Consider the following 20,534-nt stretch of genomic DNA (forward strand, 5'->3'; position numbering starts at 1 on the left):
AGAAAATCACAATTTGAAAAAATGAGAGATATTGAATTTAAAAAATCATTTCATCATAGATGACGGCGATATTGCATTTATAAACCGTTAGGAGAGTAAAACTTCACTTTACTTTAAAAATTTAATATCTGTTTTTCCATTTCATTGAACAACCACAGGCCTATAAACAAGTTTTAAAAAGTGAACTAGTGCTAACACTCCTTATAATTCCTTTTTGGGTGCTGTATCATAAAATAAATTGCACAGGAACAGACTAAAATAATATCTCCCCTCGCTCATGGTAAGCAAGTGACATGATTCCATTCTCTAACCGAGTTTCATCTATTCAGCTTCCGTGAGAAAGTGGTAAATTCATCTTAAATCACACCTACACCGTTTTCATTCATAAATCTTACTTGTATAAATAAATGACGTACTAGAATGCCCTTACAACAAAATACTCGCCAAAAGACACTCGTCAAAGTCACAGGTGCTGTGGCGAGTTTTAAAAACTCGCCTTCTTGCCTTCTCGTCTAAAACAAGGTGCCTTGGCGACTTAAACAAGTAGCCTTCTCGCTCCACGTTTAAGCTTTCGTATATTACCCTTGTAACCACTATACCCTTATCAGGGAGGATTCACACTTCATGTTTCTCTCACTAAAGTCCCATAATGCTTAGTGCTAGCAACCCAAGGTGAGGGTAAATGCCCAGGTACAGGTAGCACCGAAGGATCTGGGCCCCATTTCACAGAACTTGTCATCAGTGACAAAATACAGTTTTTTTGTTATAAGCTAGTGAAATCCTAGCTTCTGGTTGGTTATCAGCAGTTTTGTCACTGATTTTTGTCATTTGTCATTGACAAATGGCTTTGTGAAACGGGTCCCTCCACCTCTGCTCATCCAAGATACCAATCTTCCATTGACTACTAGTTATCTATCCATCCATCGATCCATACATATACATCTGAATTATGTCCATACTGACCGTCTCATAGCACATCACTGCCGCTTAGTCTTTGGTTCTTTGGTATACAATCCTGCAATCATCTCACATTCTCTAAATTCTCTGCAAAAACAAACAAAAGAAAGCAAGATTTGACTTCAATTATCCATTACAGTAAGGGAGCAGGCAAAAAACTATAATTCAAATCTGAATTTAAAAAAAAAATAATTCTTTGAAGCGATGACCGCGAGTCTTTGTATCTTCTGCACTCTCTTACTTTCATTCCCTTTATATTCATGATAAATCATTATTTTCTCATTTGAAATTCCCTATTCTCCCACATCTCTAAAACTTACACTCATAATATGTCTGTATGTCCCTCTCTCTGTCTCTTTCTCTTATTTCTTTTTACTCTCCATATTATCTCTCATTTCTCTGTCTGTCTGTCCATATCTCTGTATCTCTGTCTCTCTCTCTTACAACTATTCCCTAGGTTTCACAGTATAGTAGACTTACTCGTGATAGCCTTAGCAACTGTCTCCATGTATTCCACTGTGTTGTAGTTTGTGTAGTGGGCAGGGCACACTTCAAGCTGATAACCTGGTCCATACTCCAAGAAAAACTATGTAACAAAACAAACATACAAATTAATAAAGAAACATACAAACACAAACATAAGGATCTACCGGGCATGCAGAACAACCATTTATAACAAGAAAATGCATCTAGCTGAATAAGCCAATAGTCATCTTTCACCGTTTGGAATCTACCTAGCAAGATAACATACGAGTCTTCAAAAAGATGCATGCAAAGATCCCAGATAGGGGAAAAATAAAAGGTGATGTGTTCTTTTCTATAGTTTCAGGTACCACTTCATGTTGCTTAGCTATCAAATGCACTATAAAAGAACACAAATTCAATATATCTCATCAATGATTGCAATAATAAAGTAGTTTCACATAATAAAGTGCCTCTGTGGATGGGAACTGGGTGGGGGGGGGGGGGGATATTGTTGGGACCTACCTCATGGTCCGGGATCTCTGATGGTAGCTTCTGTCCTAGGACTAGACCTGTTAGGTAGGACCAGCACCTGGCTGTGTTGGCCATGTTATACCCTCCTACATCCACACAGAAATCAGACATAGAAGGGACAAGGGAAAAAAAGAAGTAAAATTATGTATGGGATGTGTTTCATTTTAATAATCCATTTACTTGATTAAACATTCATGATAACTTCAAAGGTAAGGATCTCAATACACAGAATACACTTACTGTAGGGTACATAAATATATATACTTAAACAGCTTAGCCCAGATTTTATCAACCAGCACTATAACCTAAATTGAGTGACCAAGTATAATGGACTTTAAAGGAATCTCTTTTGGGTACATCTGCACATGGTTGATACTAGTTGATATCATACTGAAGCTATCTAAATTAAAAGACTTCCAATAAATTTGTTTTAAATTGCCCAGCGCAATATATTTTGGACCTCATAAACATAGTTTTCAAAAAAAAAAATGCACACTCTATCAACTAATCAAGAGCCCTGAAAGTTGATTGTTGACTCACCCCCACCCAACAGGAGAGTTGGTAGCTTCCATGACAGAACCCTGGACACACACTGCCCCACCCCCAGAGGGGTGAGGTTAAAGGACTGCATGGGGTCAGACGAGAGGGTATCAGCACCACACTGGACCACTACTACGCTGGGTTGGAACTTGACACGCACTTGCTCTATCACCCTACAAAAAAAACAATTGTACAAAAGCAACCAAGAGTTGAGCATGAAATCTTCATGTAGAAACTTGTGAGGACAAAGCAAATCACAATAAATATTTTTAAAACTTGAATATCTCCCTAAATTTAGATTTCATTATTCTATTCCTGATAATAAATAAGCAATTAAATATTGTATAAACTACCAAAATATGCAGAGGGAAAAAAAATCCTCCTTCTAAAGTACATTCAAAATAATTCATGGATAAGATTCCTTGGGATAGCAACCACTCTGTCTGATGCTAGTAACATTAAGACCTGTGTGATGGCAAATAATTGTGTCAGTGAAAGACTACATAGAAGCTGTCCAGTAGTATGATATCTGGGTCTACTCTGAGTTATAAAGATTTATGATTGACTCAAATAGATAAAATAGACATCCATTGCAACCCTATATAAATAGGAAAAAGGACATTATAAATATTTGATCAACTTAAGAACTTTTGATTGGTCAATCGCATCTATGGATAAGACCCTTGATATAACACATGCATTCATAAACAAACGACACAAGACCATGACCAGGGACCTGTAATAATAATAATATTCAGCTTTTATATAGCGCAAATCACAATAAGTCTCTAAGCGCTTCCAAACTTGGATATTATTACCCCGGCTTTAGCTGTGCTGCCATTATAGCGCTCTAGCATTTCAAGGAATAAATTCCTACCAGGTACCCATTTACTTCACCTGGGTGGAGTGTGCCAAATGTAGATCAATATCTTGCCAAAGGACATTAGTGCGGCGGCGGGACTCGAACCGCGGACCTTGTGATCAACAGTCCGGCGACGTATCCACTCGACCACAACACCTCTACACCTCTGTTTCACTAAGCCTTTTTTTTTTTCCAATGACAAATGACAAAGATAAGTGACAAATCTGCTGATAACCAATCAGAAGCAAGGATTTCAGTAGCTTACAACAAAAACTGTCATTTGTCACTGATGACAAGTTTTATGAAATGGGTCCCAGATGGTTACCTGGTGAAGAGGTCCGAGTACTGTTCATCTTTGATCCCATCTTTGAGAGGGACGCTGATGGTGTAGAACTTTCCTCTTCCTCCTCCTACTCTATTCAGACTACCAGTACCTGCAAACAAGGATGCATACATGTACTTTAATCTCTTCTCAAACGAGGTAGAAGTAGTTAAGAACAGGCTTAAACTGACTATGGATGGACTTCGACTGCTTGGAAATGGCAAATTTACCCAATCTGAACTTGAGATGAAATGACTGTGGACGGGGTACAGAAGAGATATTGAGGACTGTTTATGAACGTACTAGGATTGTATTATAGACATTATTTACACGTTCTACCCCGACCACAACCTGTTTTACGATTTTCTGGGGTGGTTCCAGAATGTAGTGAGAACTAGTTTGGTGTGATGGGGGCTTTACCAAGACAACCTGGTGCTGATAGTTTCTTGAAATATCCCATGTCATACAAATTAGCCCTTGTATGTAGCCATCAAGTTCAGTGCAAACATGTATACAAATGTCATGAGTCAATTTCTTACGTATGATAAATATAGACCTGAGTCCACTATGAATATTTTCATTCTGGAAATTAGCACTACTTTGAGTACAGTTGAAAAAAAGAGGTAAAAACCTAAAAATCGATCTGTACACTAATAATAATTCAGACCAATTGCAGTTTTCAAATCTTATTTTTTATTTGTTTAAAGGCAGTGCCATTGAATGTCAAGAGTTAATAAATTAACAAAATGTTGACAGCATTAAATTTGACATCTCCGATCCAGACGGTCTCATTGTATCCAGTCTGTTGACTGGGCAAACATATGTTCATAACATGTTTATCCAATGTCCATGGGATGAACATGTTACTCTCGTTGTATGCAATACCAGCACTTCCTGTCATTGTTTCAATCTTTATTGAATGGATAGCTGAATTCAACCACTTTACCAGACAAGAACATACATGTATGCATCAATCTGACTTGAACTCTTGACCTCTAGGTGATTGTCTGTGCACTTACCGGTAAAGTGTTTCCATTGATCAAGTTGCTAATTATTTCAACCACTGGAGAGCATTTCTGTATTTGCATCTGGGTATCGGTAACATACTTTTACAGCAGGACTCACCCTGGACTTACAATGAGCGTAGTACTCGGCAGGTTAATTTAAGTGTGATATTTGCTGATGAACAAGGTACTATTATGACACAAGATTAATCACATGACTTACCTGGAAAGAAACCTGGAGAGAATTTGTGGAGAGAGACAGTCATCACTTTGGGAGTGAAGATGAAGGCATCATCCACAGCTGTGTAGAGAAACCAAGAGAGTGAGTATGAGTTACATAATAAGAATTCCAGGAGTTACCACAAGAATTGCATCCTAGTTTCATATCTGCCAACCTTACACAGCAAATATGAGGAATCTCTCAATTCAAAATTAGGAATAGTTTAGTTTTAGAAAAATGGGAATCTTGGGTCAAAATTTTAGTTTGAAAGCAAAAAAAAAGAGGAATCATTCCTCCAAAAAACAAGAATGGTTGGCAGCTGTGCAGTTTTAATACTCACACTGGACTCTGTGGATATTCCTCATAAATGCATGTACAAATCTTCACTCTCGCCCACACAAAATCCTGGGATGTCATCCAATCATGCATTACAATGGCATATCACAGACCATGGGGCATATGATGATGAATATCTCTGCAATGGCATATCTTCTAAAGTACCTTATGGTAATGTATGAGAGTGAAGTCAACTTCTGTATCTATAAATCAACAGCATTGGACATTATCATTAATTGTGTTTGGGAGGGGGGGGGGGATACCCAAATGGAGTGAAAGTCCCTGTGAAAATCCAAGATAATCTGACTTTAAACAACTTGCATTGATATCACGGACTGAATAGATAACAAATACAGAAGTTTTCAGAAAAGCAAGAGCAAAACCATCACTCATCAACAAAGTAAGAAAGGGGCAACAAATACAAAACACAAGAAGATTGCTGGAAAGAGAAGCAGGGGGAGCAACCCCTAATATTTCTACATAGCCTGTACACATGGGCAACCAAAAATTAAATGAGCAATACCAGCTTTTGAAAAATAGCAGATCTTAGACAAAAATGGAGGGCCGTGACTGCCGACATCTGTAACAGACCAGGCACTTGATAATGATGATGATGAACTGCCTCTAGATGCCTCCAGATTGCTATTTTTGTAACTGAAAGACAAACTGTGAGTGAATGAATCTTACCATCGCCATGATGGAGATCCAGATCAACATAGAGAACCCGGTTGAAATGCTCCTTGAGTTTTAAGATGGCAAGAACAATGTCATTTACATAGCAGAATCCAGCAGCTTCATCCCTGACGAAATAAAATGAAAAATGGTAGGTCCAAATGAGTTTCAATTGGGACAAATCAATATTAGGTACATGAGGAAGTATCACGTATGTCAGGAAAGATGAAGAGCAAAGAGACAAAGGGAAAGGCAAGAGGAGAGAGAGAAAGAAAGAAAGAGAAGGGAAGAAAGAGAAGGAGAAAGAGAGAGAGAGAAAGAGAAAGAGAAAGAGAGAGAAAGAGAGAGAGAGAGCGAGAGAGAGAGAGAGAGAGAGAGAGAAGACAGAGAGGGAGGAGGGTGAGACAATGCTGTATAAGAAATAGAAATATTGCCTAAAAAGGTGCATGAATAAGAGGCGAGTACAGAAACATATGATAAATCTTACTGAAAATGCCTACCGTATTTGCCGGCGATAAGGCCGCAGCGCCGCATAGGCCGCACCCCAACTTTGACATTTCAAAGAGGGGGGAAAAAAAAAAAAAAAAAAAAAAAAAAAAAGGAAAAAAAACCATCGGACAAAACAAAACAAAATAATCATAATTTTCTCGTAAAACTCTATTTTATTTTTACAAACTGATACCAAATTCATCAATATTCTTATAATTTACCGGAATTTTAGCTCAAAAAGTGATCGCGGGCAGATTTGGTGTCCGATATATACCCCTACCACAATGTACGGTGTAATGCGAAACTGCATGAAATGGAAAACAAAATGGCGACTTCAGATGGATGCTTCGCGGCAGCTCCGTTAAATGGTCCCTTCCTTTACTTTTGCAATGCATTGGCACGAACTTAGATCAAGATCTATCAGCAAATGTTGGTTTAGCAATTTATTTTTGTATTCATGTCAATAATGCAAGATAAAGTTGTCGGTAAGATGTGTTGAAATGTCCTGTACCATAGTGGTATAGTTATTGTACCGTTCGTAGTTCCATACATGTATGTGCAAATTCGGGCTGGTTTTGACTTGATTTTTTTTTTTTTTTAAACTTTTTTGCCTTAAAGGCCGCACCCCGACTTTTTGATATTTTCTCTTCCAAAAATACTGCGGCCTTTACGCCGGCAAATACGGTATTTATACAAGCAATAAGGAGAAAAGTGTGCACATTGAGCAGAACATCTACTGTGTCTATGGATACTGTCTCTACAGTGTTGTCTAGTGCAAGTCCAAGGTTTGTTGTCCTATATGTTACAGACCACATCTACAATTTCAGTGTTACCTATTAGCTGTATCAAACTCAAAGCCATACTAGAGTTTAAATCAGACACGACATCAAAAACATCATAGTTTTAAATCAATTTATGTATTATCATATAATACGATCCAATAACGCTTAGTATCGTATGAGGCATACCTCGGGCATGTTTTCTTACCTCCTTGCATGGTGCCAGCCCCCGTTCCAATTGATTGCAATCCTACATTTCTGTTGAATAAGAGCTTTGGCACAGCTGAGAGAGGCACCTGCCACCAGTCTCACAAAGTCATACACCAGCGGCAGGCTGGGGCAGTCATAACCTAGTAGAAAAATAACAAAACTAGTGTGATATAAATGAAGACATTAAATCTTATCTTTTTTTCATGAATATACAAGTGATTTTTCTAGAAACACATATATTTGTGACTGTTTTCCCCCCCAAAATACTATTTTTTACATTGTTTCATTATAAACACTTTAATATGTAAAACACCTGACCAGATTAAATTAGAGCCTTAGAATTTAATCAAATCTACACATGAAGACATGTAGAAGGATACTGGCAACTCATTTAGAAGTTCCATATCATTATTTTTCAATCAAAATTAGTAATTTTCAAATTTTTTGACAAAGCTCAAACCCAAATACAGATTTACAGTGTATATTGTTTTCAGAGACTTTACATTTTCTTATTAAAATGTAGCATGAAAAGACAGATATTATTGTTTTCAATTTGCAGAACAACAGGTGATCAATTTAGCCCTCAGCAAAATATCTTTCTAGCAAGGTTTAAGCTGAAGAGAGAAATGCAACATACCTAATCCAAACTGTTGTTTGAGTTCCTCATCTTTCTCCGAGTCCTCCTCTAAGTTAACCCTCTCTAAGAACTCAATGTACTCTTGAGAGTGGAAGGTTAGAAGCTCGTCTTTCGTGGCGAACTCAGGAGAGACCGGGGTCACGTGATCCAGAAGGTCATAGGCTTCGATCAAGGTGTGCACCATACTGGCCTGGAGAGCACAAAAATCATAAGAAAAAGTAAACAAAAACAGATCATCTATTGAAAGCCAGAAGGGTGTTAGCGCTGATATGACTTTATGCCCCTCTGGCTCTCATCAGAGGAGACATAGTCGACACTACAGAGAGCTTAGTGTATGTAGAGGCATGAAAAAGCAAAGTAATTTATCAAAGCATCAAATCTGTCCAATTAATAATCACTTCTCATCTACCTTGGATCTATCTACGTTTAGGCAGGTAGCCATGTACATGTACCAGTAATTGAAAATTGGTTCTTGGTGTTTTCCTCCCCCTGGGAAAAAGAGTTGTTAGTCACCTAGATGTATTCCAATTTTTTGAAGTATTTGTTGAACATACAACTGCCTACATGTATATTGTATGCTAATCTTCCCAATATGGTCATTCATTTCCTGTGTAAACTTATTTTGTGGTAACAACTGCACTACTTTAGCCAAGTTTATAACAAATTTCTTTGCATTTTTGTGACTATATTTCACTATGACATGTGATTACAAAAGTTTGGATATTTGTAAACCTCATGAGATAGCCTTCTCACAACCACCAAAAAGGGTCCTGAAGATGGAGGAGTGTGAAATTGAAGCCATACAAGATATAACCAATGTATCCCATAGGTACCCTGTATCACCTTTAAAGATATAGAGGACTTACCCTTTTGGGTATCTTTGGCACCTGGTCACACAGCTGCAGGAGTTTCTGATTGAATACATAATAAATTTCATTATTCTCTGTTTGTTCAGGGGAGTCTTTGGATCCAACAACAGAGTCTTGTCTCACCGACAGTCCGCTGGGACCACTGCCCATGTACTTTGCTTTGGCTTTGGTGGGCTGGTTGGACTCGAGGGTCTTTGACACGGTGGGGTTCAGCGGCTTGAGAGGGGAAAGAGCCGCCCGCTTCCTAGAGGGAGGAGGTGGGACAGCTTCGTCCTCTTCCTCACTGTTACAGTCATAGATGCTGATTTCTGGAGGGACATTCTCTGAAGGTCTTGCTGGCTGAAGCCTTGGAGCATTCTCTGTAGGTTGACCTGACTGTGGTCTTAAAACATTCTCAGAGGGTCGAACTGCCTGCGGCCTTTGTACATTCTCTGAAGGTCTTGCAAGTTGTAGCCTAGGAGCATTCTCTGAAGATCTTGCAACTTGGAGCCGAGTAGAATTCTCTGAAGGTCTTGCAACTAGGAGCCGAGTAGTATTCTCTGAAGGTCTCGCTGACTGGAGCCGAGGAGTATTCTCTGAAGGTCTCGCTGGCTGGAGTCGAGGGGTATTCTCTGAAGTTCTTGCAACTTGGAGTCTAGGAGTATTCTCTGAAGATCTTGCAACTTGGTGCCGAGTCTGAGTATTCTCTGAAGGTCTTGCTGGTTGGAGTCGAGGGGTATTCTCTGAAGATCTTGCGACTTGGAGCCGAGGCGTATTCTCTGAAGATCTTGCTGGCTGTAGCCTTAGGAAATTCTCATAAGGTTGGGCTGGATGAAGCCTTTGTAAATTCCCAGAGGGTCGTGCTGGCTGCAGTCTTGGTGCAGACCCGGTAATGTTATCTTGGGCTCTTGTGTCAAGACTGTTCTCAGAATCTGATGGATCTTCATCATTCATTTTCTTAGCAGGCAGCAGCTCATAAACATCAAGAACGATACAGGAGACTGCTGCTATATGCTATCAACATCAAGAATCTGAAAAAAGTAAATCATAAAAATATCTCAAAACTACAAGGGGTTGGATAATTACCCTTTCACTATCTGTCTTGATGGTACAGCCAAAACTTTTGGCCTTAGGGCTAGGCTTTGGCAAATGCTGATTATAATTTCCTTTTACAATTTCTCTACTTCAAAATTTCCCTTGTATAACCCTGTATAATCAACAATATATTCCCTCAATTTCAATTTGAGAAGACCCCGCAATAGTTTAATTTATCCGGTATTTTGCTTTCTTCTTTTCATTCAAAGTTTACCCCTGTAATTTGTTATTTTGATTTCATTCAATATTTTTTTTTAATGCAAATAATTCTTCAAAATACAATTCTGTTCATCATAACAGTTAATCATAACTTAATTCAATTAACTTATATGCATATAAAATTGTATAGATCTAGATCTAGATCTACATCATATCATTATCAATCATTCCATAAACAATAACACACAGTGCTCTGTCTACAAATACGTTAGCGTGGATGTGTCTGGAAAGGACATTTTGCTGACCAAATCATACAGATACAGATACAGATAAACGCACACAGACACAATTTCCCACATGTGGGACTGTTAACACTTTCAGTTGAAAAAATCGAGGTGTCTAATTACGGTAGATAAATCTTCATAAATCATCATAATTTATCACTTAATTCAAGAAATCATGATTACTTGTACTGCGTACTCATTGAAAATCACAATGCCTCATAAATGAAAGTAATATCGATCTTTACACTTACATTGTTACTGTTACAGACAATCTGCAGACAATATCATTGTTTAGAATCAGAATCATGCAGAGATCATATGTGTAAAGCTATAGCTAGCTAGCTGCCCATTCAGATTATCACGATCGATTTGCTGAGAAAAGTAATGTTTCAAGTAATTATGTTATCTCTTGCGTAAAAATGTGTTTTAATTTCCTAAAAATAGTTTTATGGTAAATAAACGTTAAAAGTTCTTAACAGATATTATATACACTATACATATTTTATTCGAACTAATGATCAAACTGGCAACTCTTTGTTCCCATATAAATTTGGCTGTTAATCATGTTTTGAGTTATATTATATTTGTAATATAATTATCTTCACATTAATCCCCGACTTCATTTATCCCCATCTTTTTTTCTCTCCATATATATATATATATGCAACCCTATAGCTATTATAGCTCTAGCTCTTATTTATTCAATTCGGACAATGGATCCACATCGGTCGGTCGGTCGGAAATCTTTTTCTTCTTTTTTTCCTTCCTCTTTGGGCTGATATTTCTCAGTTTTGAATGATTTAGTATTTTTTTCTTTCTAAAAAACGGTTTAAAAAAAACAAACTTTTTTTTAAAAAGCCTACCGTAGATTTCAAGATTTTGGGGTCGGTCGCAAGGGGCAATACAACTCCTTCTTTGTTTAGGCCTTATTTTGATCATTTTCGATTCACTGCATCCCTGCCTTAAAGGTACTATGTCCCTTTTGCAGCCAACCTCAAATGCTGTAGAACTTTGCAGGAATAATGAATATGTCATGTATGTCCTATCTCTGAAATTTAAACGTTAGCAGTGTCCTCATATTCAAATTATGCAAGGAAAACCGTTTACTTGCTAAATTTCAGACACTATATTGAGTGACTGACTGGCTTTTTTTCTTCTTTGGTAATAACATACATGAAAAGAGTTGTAAAGGGTACATGAGTATTTGTCTACATCAATAACCCACTTCTTGTGATGGCCACTAATTAAACTGATTGAATCTTTGTGCAGTATAAAACGTATGACCATTTGGTACAATTGTCTGAAAATCAAGACTATTACTTTTGGGCTCTATAGCCCTAAAGTCGACAACTAATAGTCATTATTTTCCCACTTGAAGACATTTTCAAGCCCCACCCTTTTTAGGGAAGTTCTAAATTAGTATTATCTTTCAAATGCAGTTGGAATTTAACTTTTTCATTTTTTTGGCCTGCAAATGGGACATAGTCCCTTTAAAGGACTAACCAGCAAACTGTAACTTTAGTCATTCAAATTTGAGAGTTCAAAAGAAAGCTTCTTTTTCCTAGCCCTTAAATTTGACTTCTTCAACTTTTTTTAAATAGTTTTAAAAAAACGCATTACCCCCAAAAAGAGAGAATAAGGTACAACAAGAAAATACTCCATGAATGAAAAAAAAGAAGAAATGTGACAAAGAAGTATATGCGCCCTCATATAATAGTGACTCGAAAGAATATATAGTTTACTGTAAATCTAATTGTCACTGCAAGAGTATCAGGAAAAGTAAACATCCGAGGCCTAATATTGCCTTGGGAGCATTGTAAAAAAAGTATAACTGAGTATATCTAAAATTTGGGAAATACCTTTCAAATCATTCCCCCTATCCTTTTGTATTCAAATGTCCCTTTTTATATCATATGTCTGTATACTTGTTATTTCTCTCACTATGTTAGCTTTCTTATCTAATTTTGTTGTTCCTCAATGTTTGTTATATTACATGTATTTGTTTTTATGTTATTAGCTAATTGCATATCTCTCTTTGTATTACCGGTATACATATCATCAGTCTTTACTTGTGTGTATTAATATTTAATTTAATGTCTAATATTATAATTATGAAGTGTTACAAGTTTTTACCCAGTCTCAGTTAGGTTGACGTGAGTATATCTTTCCTTCTGTTTGTTATATTACATGTATTTGTTTTTATGTTATTAGCTAATTGCATATCTCTCTTTGTATTACCGGTATACATATCATCAGTCTTTACTTGTGTGTATTAATATTTAATTTAATGTCTAATATTATAATTATGAAGTGTTACAAGTTTTTACCCAGTCTCAGTTAGGTTGACGTGAGTATATCTTTCCGTTTCTCTGCGGGCCCCCAGGCCTCCCCCCCCCCCCCTGCCCCGTTAAATCCTGGATGCCCACTCTAGTTTGCATGTAATCCTAGTCCACTTCCTTTATTTATGTAAACAACTTGAAATCTTCATCAATATCATTTGATGAGCACAGCTCTACAGTTTTCTTACAGTCAATCGCTAATATTTCTTAAATTGGTCACACAGAATTAGGTTCACATGTCGACTAATTTTATCTTCCACTTTACGAAGTGCGCGAACAGCGGTTGAATGAATGAGATGTGGCGCGCTATTTCGCATACAGTCAGTACACACACGATATTGGCGGCGGGGCATGTAATAACAAAGTCGCAACCACATTCATTGCAACGCATGTTTCTGTCGTGGAAGAGAGGAACAGGTGGACTTCTTGAAGACTTTTCGCACCTTTACTGTAGTTTTTTTCAGTGGTAAGGAAGTAGACTATTCAGATGATGATGGGAAACTGAAATTCGAAATGTTAACTTGTCTCGTGATTTGTAAATTTTGTAAATGTGATCTGGTGACGGTGTGGTGATGAGTGTTAAAAAGTGATTGATTCATTGAAAATGTGAACAGTTCGAGACAGAAGTTGCTGTGAAGGAAACTTTAAGTTGAATCATGAATTACATTGAATCATTGGATGTAATTTGTATTTTGGTATGAAATTTGAAAATTAAGTCAGGCCAATATTTCATGGCATACTTGGCCTGGTGACTTACTTAATTCAATAATTGGTCGAGGTCAAGGTCATGCAGATATGAAAGAAAATAGGTGACAACACCACCATCTTGATTCTTGTCCTTGGATGGTTATTTCATGAAGTGAATTCAGTCACTGGTCACTAAACTTGCATGCCACTGACCATGCTGACACTGTGCAAAGCGAATTTCTATATTGTTGGTGTTGTAGACTTTTCTATTTCATAATCATATTTGATTAAGTTAGGAAAAGATATGAAGTCTAATTCTAACTAAGTTATTGGGGTGATCTTGGGCCTCGGGAAATAAAGCATTCCCAGTAGATCTAGGTCTAGGCCTACTACATTAGGCCTATAGGTGCGCGGCCGTTTTGGAGTCTTTCTGCCACTAATAATCTCCCATTCTGGAGATTAACAACTATTTGAAAACAAACAAAACAACAAATACCAGGCTCTGTTTCCCCACCCAAAAGTTTGCCATTCCGGGGTCAGCAGCCCATTCTTTTTGTTGCATGTTGATGATTACTGATAGCAAAAAAACTATAATGAAAACAGAAATAAAACTAATGCCCTCAGTGGTCAAAAGTTATTTTTGATGAGGAATCTACTTTAATATCACATTTTGAGCTGAAGTATTCTCTTTGCAGAAAATGTAATCAAAGAAAATTGATCCTGAATAGGTGACTCTCCAAAAGAGTCGACCCAAAATCCAAAACTTGTGACAAAGTCTCCAAAACGTGAAAGAGACTCTCATATTGGCTCTGCGCATCTACTGATAAGGCCCTTATAACTCAACGTTGAGTTTCCCGTCGCCCGCCCGCACTGTGATTTTTTGGCCGCGTTGGCGATCGAAAATCTGAAAATAATTCATTATTTTTGTGTAGGTCTAATTATTTGTTTTAAACTTTTTTTTTTGGTAATATTTTTTTCTTTCCGGTTCGACTTCTGAATTACCGTTGTGAATTGCAAACTGTTATTATTTTATATGGACTTGTTTTTTTGTTGGTGTCTTAAAACATTTCTACCAGCTTCCACTGTATCATAACTCTTTAACAAATCTATCCAAGTGAATTCAGCATAATAATAGTTACTGTTCATCCTTTTTAAAGCATGGAGGAACATTCTTCTGTTTTACAAAAGCCCTGAAATAACAAAATTTGAGGTCAGGAAAGAATAAAGAAATTAAAAAAAAATAAAACAAGCATTTAACACAGAATAAGATGCTTTAAGTAAGTCATGTGTAAATGTTTGCTGTGAATCATGTATATCTTGGAACTAATAGTACATGTTCTTAAAAATATTGTGAATTATGGTAGAAAGGTTTGTCACACTTGTTACTATCAAAGTATTCCTCTATTTGGATTTATAGCATGTGTGTGTGGGTTTTTTAAAAACAATATTTGATGTTTGTATTCATGAAAATAATCAAGATATTAACAATGTGTATGTAATGAGATGCTCATACATGTATTAAGTTAACAGACTGGAAATACACAAGTTGAACCAACAAAAATAAATTAAGTGCTCGCAAAAAGTAAACATAAAGGAATCTTGCAAATAATGAATAATGATATAGTATTAATGACTGCTTTGAGAGAAATAGTTGTTTTTATACGCTCAAGGGAAGGTTAGAATTGTGCTATTACCCGAGGCGTGCCGAGGGGAATAGCCCAATTGTAACCTTCCCGAGAGCGTATAAAAACAACTATTTCTCGAATATTAAAGCAGTCATTAATACTTTTATATGCCGAAAAAAAATAGACTAAAAAATAAAAAATAAAAAATACTTTTGTTTTTTGTCGAAGGTGAGAGTCGAACTCTTGCGTACAATGAGTGATGAATCTTACACCAACGCCTTACACCACTCGGCCATCGCGCGCTGTTCACATGCTTGGCAGTTTTGTACAATATATACATTAAAATGGATTGAAACCGGCTTCGGTGTGATGAATGCTTCGCAAAAGCACCCTTCTTTTACTTTTGCAATGCATATTGGCACGAACTTAGATCAAGATCTATCGGCAGATGTTGTTTTTTTGTTTTTGGAAGTTTATTTTCGTCTTCATGTCAACAATGCAAGATAAAATTGTCGGTAAGATCGATCGAGATTCAATTGTATTGAAATTACCGACCAATCCTTCGCACACATACGGTATCCTCGATCGCTCAAACCATTTTTTAACATGTAAACCTATGGGGTAACCATGGAGGCTGACCTATTTTTTTAATAACCATGGTTATTAAAAATATTAAATGTTTTATGCATGGTTACCGGGAATTTTACAGGAACAGTTGAAGTTTATGAATGCAATTTCGACCAATCAGATGGCTGGATTACTTAAGTGAGGTATATAAATAATGAATAATGAATAATGAATAATGAATAATGAATAATGAATAATGAAATAGTTGCCTCATTATGAGCTGAAAAAAAATGTGACGGGAAACTAAACATCGAGTTGTAAGGGCCTAAGTGGTAACCAGAAGCTACCCACTTTGTTTTCAATCAAAGACTAAACGGCTGCTAAACATGAAACTTATGTCTGCCAATTTATAATATACAGTGCTTTAGGATAGCTCTTTTCAATATTTATCTTGGTTCTTTCTTTTATTTTAAACAGATCATTGACGAGCTGCTGAAATCTGAGAGAGAACAATCAACACACGGATCATTGGTAGTTCCTACATTTTTCAACAAATTAAATCACTGACTTAGTAGAATCAGACATTTCATCAAAGAGGAAGAACAACCATCATCATCATGAAGTACATCTTGGTGTCGGGTGGTGTAATAAGTGGCATAGGAAAAGGAGTGATTGCAAGTAGCATCGGGATGCTCCTGAAAGCTTGTGGTCTGAGGGTCACGTCGATAAAGATCGATCCGTATCTCAACATTGATGCTGGAACATTCTCTCCGTATGAACATGGTAAGAAAGAACCTTTGTAAGTTAGTCATGTCAAATGGTTGTAGCTAGATGCAAGTAGCTGCCATGTTTAATATTTTATGCAAATGAATGTGATGGATTATAGGATAATGTTTTGGTACTTGGTTGGGTAATCCCTTTATCAGCTCACTCAGGAGGGTGGTTCAGTGTAAACCTAGATAGTCATTGTTGAAACGTTGTGTAAAATACGTTTTTCTGAAAAGCAGGGCATTTTTTTTTTACAACAAATCAATAAGTGGAAAGACAATTGGGCAATAAAGTTAACATTGGTCGAAGTGCAGGGGCATGCAGGAGAGAAAATGCTGAGGTACTATCTATCAGTCCTGCTGATTGATACAAATATTACAGGTGTATGATGAAAATATCAACATGGAATGTTTTGCTTGTGTGGAATAGTTCATTCTGTTTTAAATGATAATTCTTGTGCCAAATTACAGTAGGGTGTACCTCAAAGTTGTAGGTTTGTTTGTTGTTGTTTAATATGTAATTGTTTATCATTGTATTTTGTTTGTTATAGCGCTTAGAGACTTCAGTGGTAAGCACTTTATAAGCACTGTTTTTATTATTATTAAAACAACCATCTCACATTATTTCTGAAAGAAAAGTGGCTTAGAGAATATTTCTTGGGATTGGTTGTTTTCAAGATGTACTTACTAGTCCTTTCATAATTCACAGGTGAGGTGTTTGTCTTGGACGATGGCGGTGAGGTCGATCTGGATTTAGGAAACTACGAGCGGTTCCTGGATGTTAAGCTTCACCGAGACAACAATATCACAACGGGCAAGATCTACCAGCATGTGATTCAGAAGGAGAGGAAAGGAGACTACCTTGGAAAGACTGTACAAGGTAACATTCAACCTAAACATCAATTAAACAGTGCGTCCCAGATAAAACGAAACCGAGAATTATCAATGTTTTATCATAACTTATTCACATTTATAATTAATAAATGACTTATGTTTGGAAAGCTTAGATCCTCCTCTTTCATTTGATGCCATTTATATGATGCATATTTCATGCATGAGTGATTAAAATGAATTTGAAGAGAGGAAACTAAAAATCATTTGGCGGGCGGTATCTGTATTTCAAAAAAAAAATTACATTTGTAGGAAGTTCATTTTCTGCCCTTTCCTAAGACACCTTAATCAGGAAAAATGAGCCAAGAATAACAAAGTTCTGTTTGTTTAAAGTAATGCTTGCATTTTCATAATTTGATTAAACAAATTCGTTTTCACTGGCTGCCTGCCAAAGCAACAAACAGAGTTGACAAAAGACTTAACTCCGTTTCATTGATGATCAGCCATGCACAAAGAAGACGAAAGACTCGATGCATGCATTTTTCTGGGACGCACTGTACAGGTAGGCTTCATCCAGTTCTCTGATTTAGCAGAGCCCAGTGAGTACTAGGAATTCTGCTGTCATGCCCTTCTCACTGATTGCAATTTCTAATGGCTTGTTTGTAAATCTCCTTTATAAAGTTGTCCCTCACATCACCAACGCTATCCAGGAATGGGTGGAGCGGGTTGCTAGGATACCGGTAGATGGAGACGAGCTGGAACCAGAAGTCTGCATCATTGAGGTAGGAACTGGGTTGTCAAACCAGCGAGGGGAGGGGTACAGTTTGTACATGTATGTAAAGAGCTCTATTCCCTGTCTTGTGTGTATGTCTTAAAGCAAGGCATTTTATTTACAGTTGTCTCTCTCAACTCAGGTGTAAATTAGTATGAATTAAGGCTCGTTCAGATATGACATACACCGCTGCAAAAAAAAACATGCTATTTTTTTTTCTTTTTGTGTAAATGAATGGCTACTGTGCGCAGCAATGGTCCTATACATGTTCACCAAGCTCTGCATTATAAGATACAGAAATGTGAAGTGCATTGGACTTTGTCATTGTTCAGAAAAACGTTTAATCGCTGCATATCTGAATGAGGCTGTATCATCCAAATGCATTTTGCACAAGGATTTAAAGTTAGGGTAATGATTTCCAAGATGTACCAAGATTTTGTCTGTTTGCATCCATAAGGGCTTTAAGTTTGAACAGATGATTTGATGTGTTGTACTATAAGTCCTATACTGCAAACTGCCAAACAATTTATTTGTTTCCATTTTTTTTACTTGTTTTTCTTGCAGCTTGGTGGTACTATTGGAGACATTGAGGGAATGCCCTTCGTGGAAGCGTTCCGTCAGTTCCAGTTCCGGGTCAAACAGGACTTCCTGTCCATCCACGTGAGTCTGATTCCTCAGCCCAAGTCAACAGGGGAGCAGAAGACCAAACCCACACAGGCCAGCATCAGGGAGCTAAGAAGTCTGGGACTATCACCAGATCTGGTAAGGAGGAGGATGGTGGTGATGGTGATGGGGATGATGGTGGTGGTGGTGGGGATGATGGTGGTGGTAGTGGTGATGGTGATAGTGATGATGGTGGTGGTGGTGATAGTGGTAGAGATGATGATGGTGGTGGTGGTGGTGGTGGTGGTGGTGATGATGATGATGATGATGATGATGATGATGAAGATGATGATGATGATGATGATGATGATGATGATGATGATGATGATGATGATGATGATGATGATGATGATGATGATGATGATGATGATGGTGGTGATGATGATGATGATGATGGTGGTGGTGATAGTGGGGGTGATGATGATGATGATGATAGTTGATGATGATGATGATGATGATGGTTGATGATGATGGTTGATGATGATGTTGGTGGTTGTTGTTGAGGTAGTGTGGTTGTGATGATGATTGTAGTATGAGTGATGGTAGTGGTGATGAAGACCATGATGTTGTATTGATGGTGATGATAGTGATGATCATGAAGATGGAGATGGCTTCCACCACTTGAATCACTCCTGAAGAGAAAGTGGTATCCTTTTCGAAAAATCTAGCATAAGTACCTTTCTTTGAAATATAACGAAATGATTCTTCTCAGAACTATTCCGAGCGATAATTCTTTGAACTATTGAATTTCAGGTTTTATTTTACTTTTGAATATAACAAACAAGTTCTTTTCAGAACTATGAACTATTTGAACTTCAGTTCCTTTCATGTGGGAATATAACCAAAAGAATTCTTTTCAGAACTATTCAGTCAGAATAATATAAATCATTGAACTTTTTGAACTTCAGTTTTGTTTGCACTTATTATAACCAACAGGTTCTTTCAGAGCTATCCCGAAAGAATCGTATTATTCATTGAACTATATCAGTTCTTTTCAGAACCAAAATTCATTGAACTTCTTGAGCTTAACTTCTTTCAGAACTGTTTCATCAGAATCATCACCTGTCCTTTTCAGGATTAACTGTAAATCTTCTGTACTATCTTTTCAGTGTGAAAACCTACAAGGAACACTTTGTTTACATCTTGATTATTTGTTTTCAGATCGTTTGCAGAAGTCACAACCCAGTGGATGACGGAATCAAAGAAAAGATCTCTATGTTCTGCCATGTCCCTCCTGAACAAGTAATATTCTTTCTGTTTCTGGTCAAACCTGCTTTAACCCTATTTTAACTGGGCTATTTCAGACCAGGTTTTTACTGGGGGGGGGGGGTCAATTTGACCCCCCCTTAAGATCTCGGCCGTTTGACGGCCGATCGCCGCGAAAATTTGCATATATGTCAAGTGAAGTGTATTGAATACTATGGTAATTTCAATTTTTTGAAAAATTCACTCATTTACATATTTATGGTAATTTATGCAAATAAGGCCATAAAATTCACATTTTTGCCCATAAATCATACATTATTGCTATTTGAGCATTCTTTTTCACTACATATATTTGTTAGACCGTTTGGAATAATAATACAACATAAAAAAATAGAAAAGCCAGGTTATTCCTTATGTTATCTCTTGTTTTGATAATTTCTTATGTATTTCATTGTTTTTTCAACTTATGTATTTTATTGTTTTTGTTGTTTTATTTCATTTATAACTACAATTCAACTATTTTGACCCCAAAACAAACACCCAAACTTTAAACAAGACTAAATAACCAATGTTTTATCTCTTTATAGGAAAAATGACATTTCCATATATTTTGTACACAAATCACAAAAATTAGCGATTTTCGGGCTGACATGCAACAACAAAATGT

General features: G+C 36.9%; 2 protein-coding genes across 3 annotated transcripts in view; one reads left to right on the forward strand and one right to left on the reverse strand.

Moving 5' to 3' along the window:
* Positions 1-10,745, reverse strand: LOC586295 (histone deacetylase 8). The gene is made up of 11 exons (XM_786082.5): positions 10,662-10,745; positions 8,891-9,903; positions 8,025-8,214; positions 7,386-7,527; positions 5,925-6,037; positions 4,905-4,982; positions 3,681-3,789; positions 2,494-2,666; positions 1,945-2,039; positions 1,438-1,543; positions 1-1,044 (listed from the first exon to the last, which is right to left on the reverse strand). Exons 2-11 carry the CDS (start codon positions 9,824-9,826, stop codon positions 1,022-1,024), a joined length of 1,965 nt encoding a protein of 654 aa, XP_791175.3. The 5' UTR covers positions 9,827-9,903; positions 10,662-10,745; the 3' UTR covers positions 1-1,021.
* The window catches only part of LOC575088 (CTP synthase 1), a 26,144-nt gene continuing 10,502 nt past the window's right edge, over positions 4,893-20,534 (forward strand). Inside the window, exons 1-6 of one of the 2 annotated variants that reach the window (XM_030994924.1) lie at positions 4,893-5,003; positions 16,106-16,411; positions 17,105-17,275; positions 17,908-18,008; positions 18,563-18,760; positions 19,823-19,903. In XM_030994924.1, the coding sequence (XP_030850784.1) occupies positions 16,246-16,411; positions 17,105-17,275; positions 17,908-18,008; positions 18,563-18,760; positions 19,823-19,903 (717 nt within the window). In that variant the 5' untranslated portion in view covers positions 4,893-5,003; positions 16,106-16,245. Of the gene's footprint in view, positions 5,004-13,080; positions 13,216-16,105; positions 16,412-17,104; positions 17,276-17,907; positions 18,009-18,562; positions 18,761-19,822; positions 19,904-20,534 lie in introns of those variants that run through there. The other variant, XM_030994923.1, reaches the window with a different exon arrangement.

The sequence above is a fragment of the Strongylocentrotus purpuratus genome, unplaced genomic scaffold (genome assembly GCF_000002235.5).
Source record: "Strongylocentrotus purpuratus isolate Spur 01 unplaced genomic scaffold, Spur_5.0 spur5_scaffold_21, whole genome shotgun sequence".
Taxonomy (NCBI): Eukaryota; Metazoa; Echinodermata; class Echinoidea; order Camarodonta; family Strongylocentrotidae; genus Strongylocentrotus; species Strongylocentrotus purpuratus.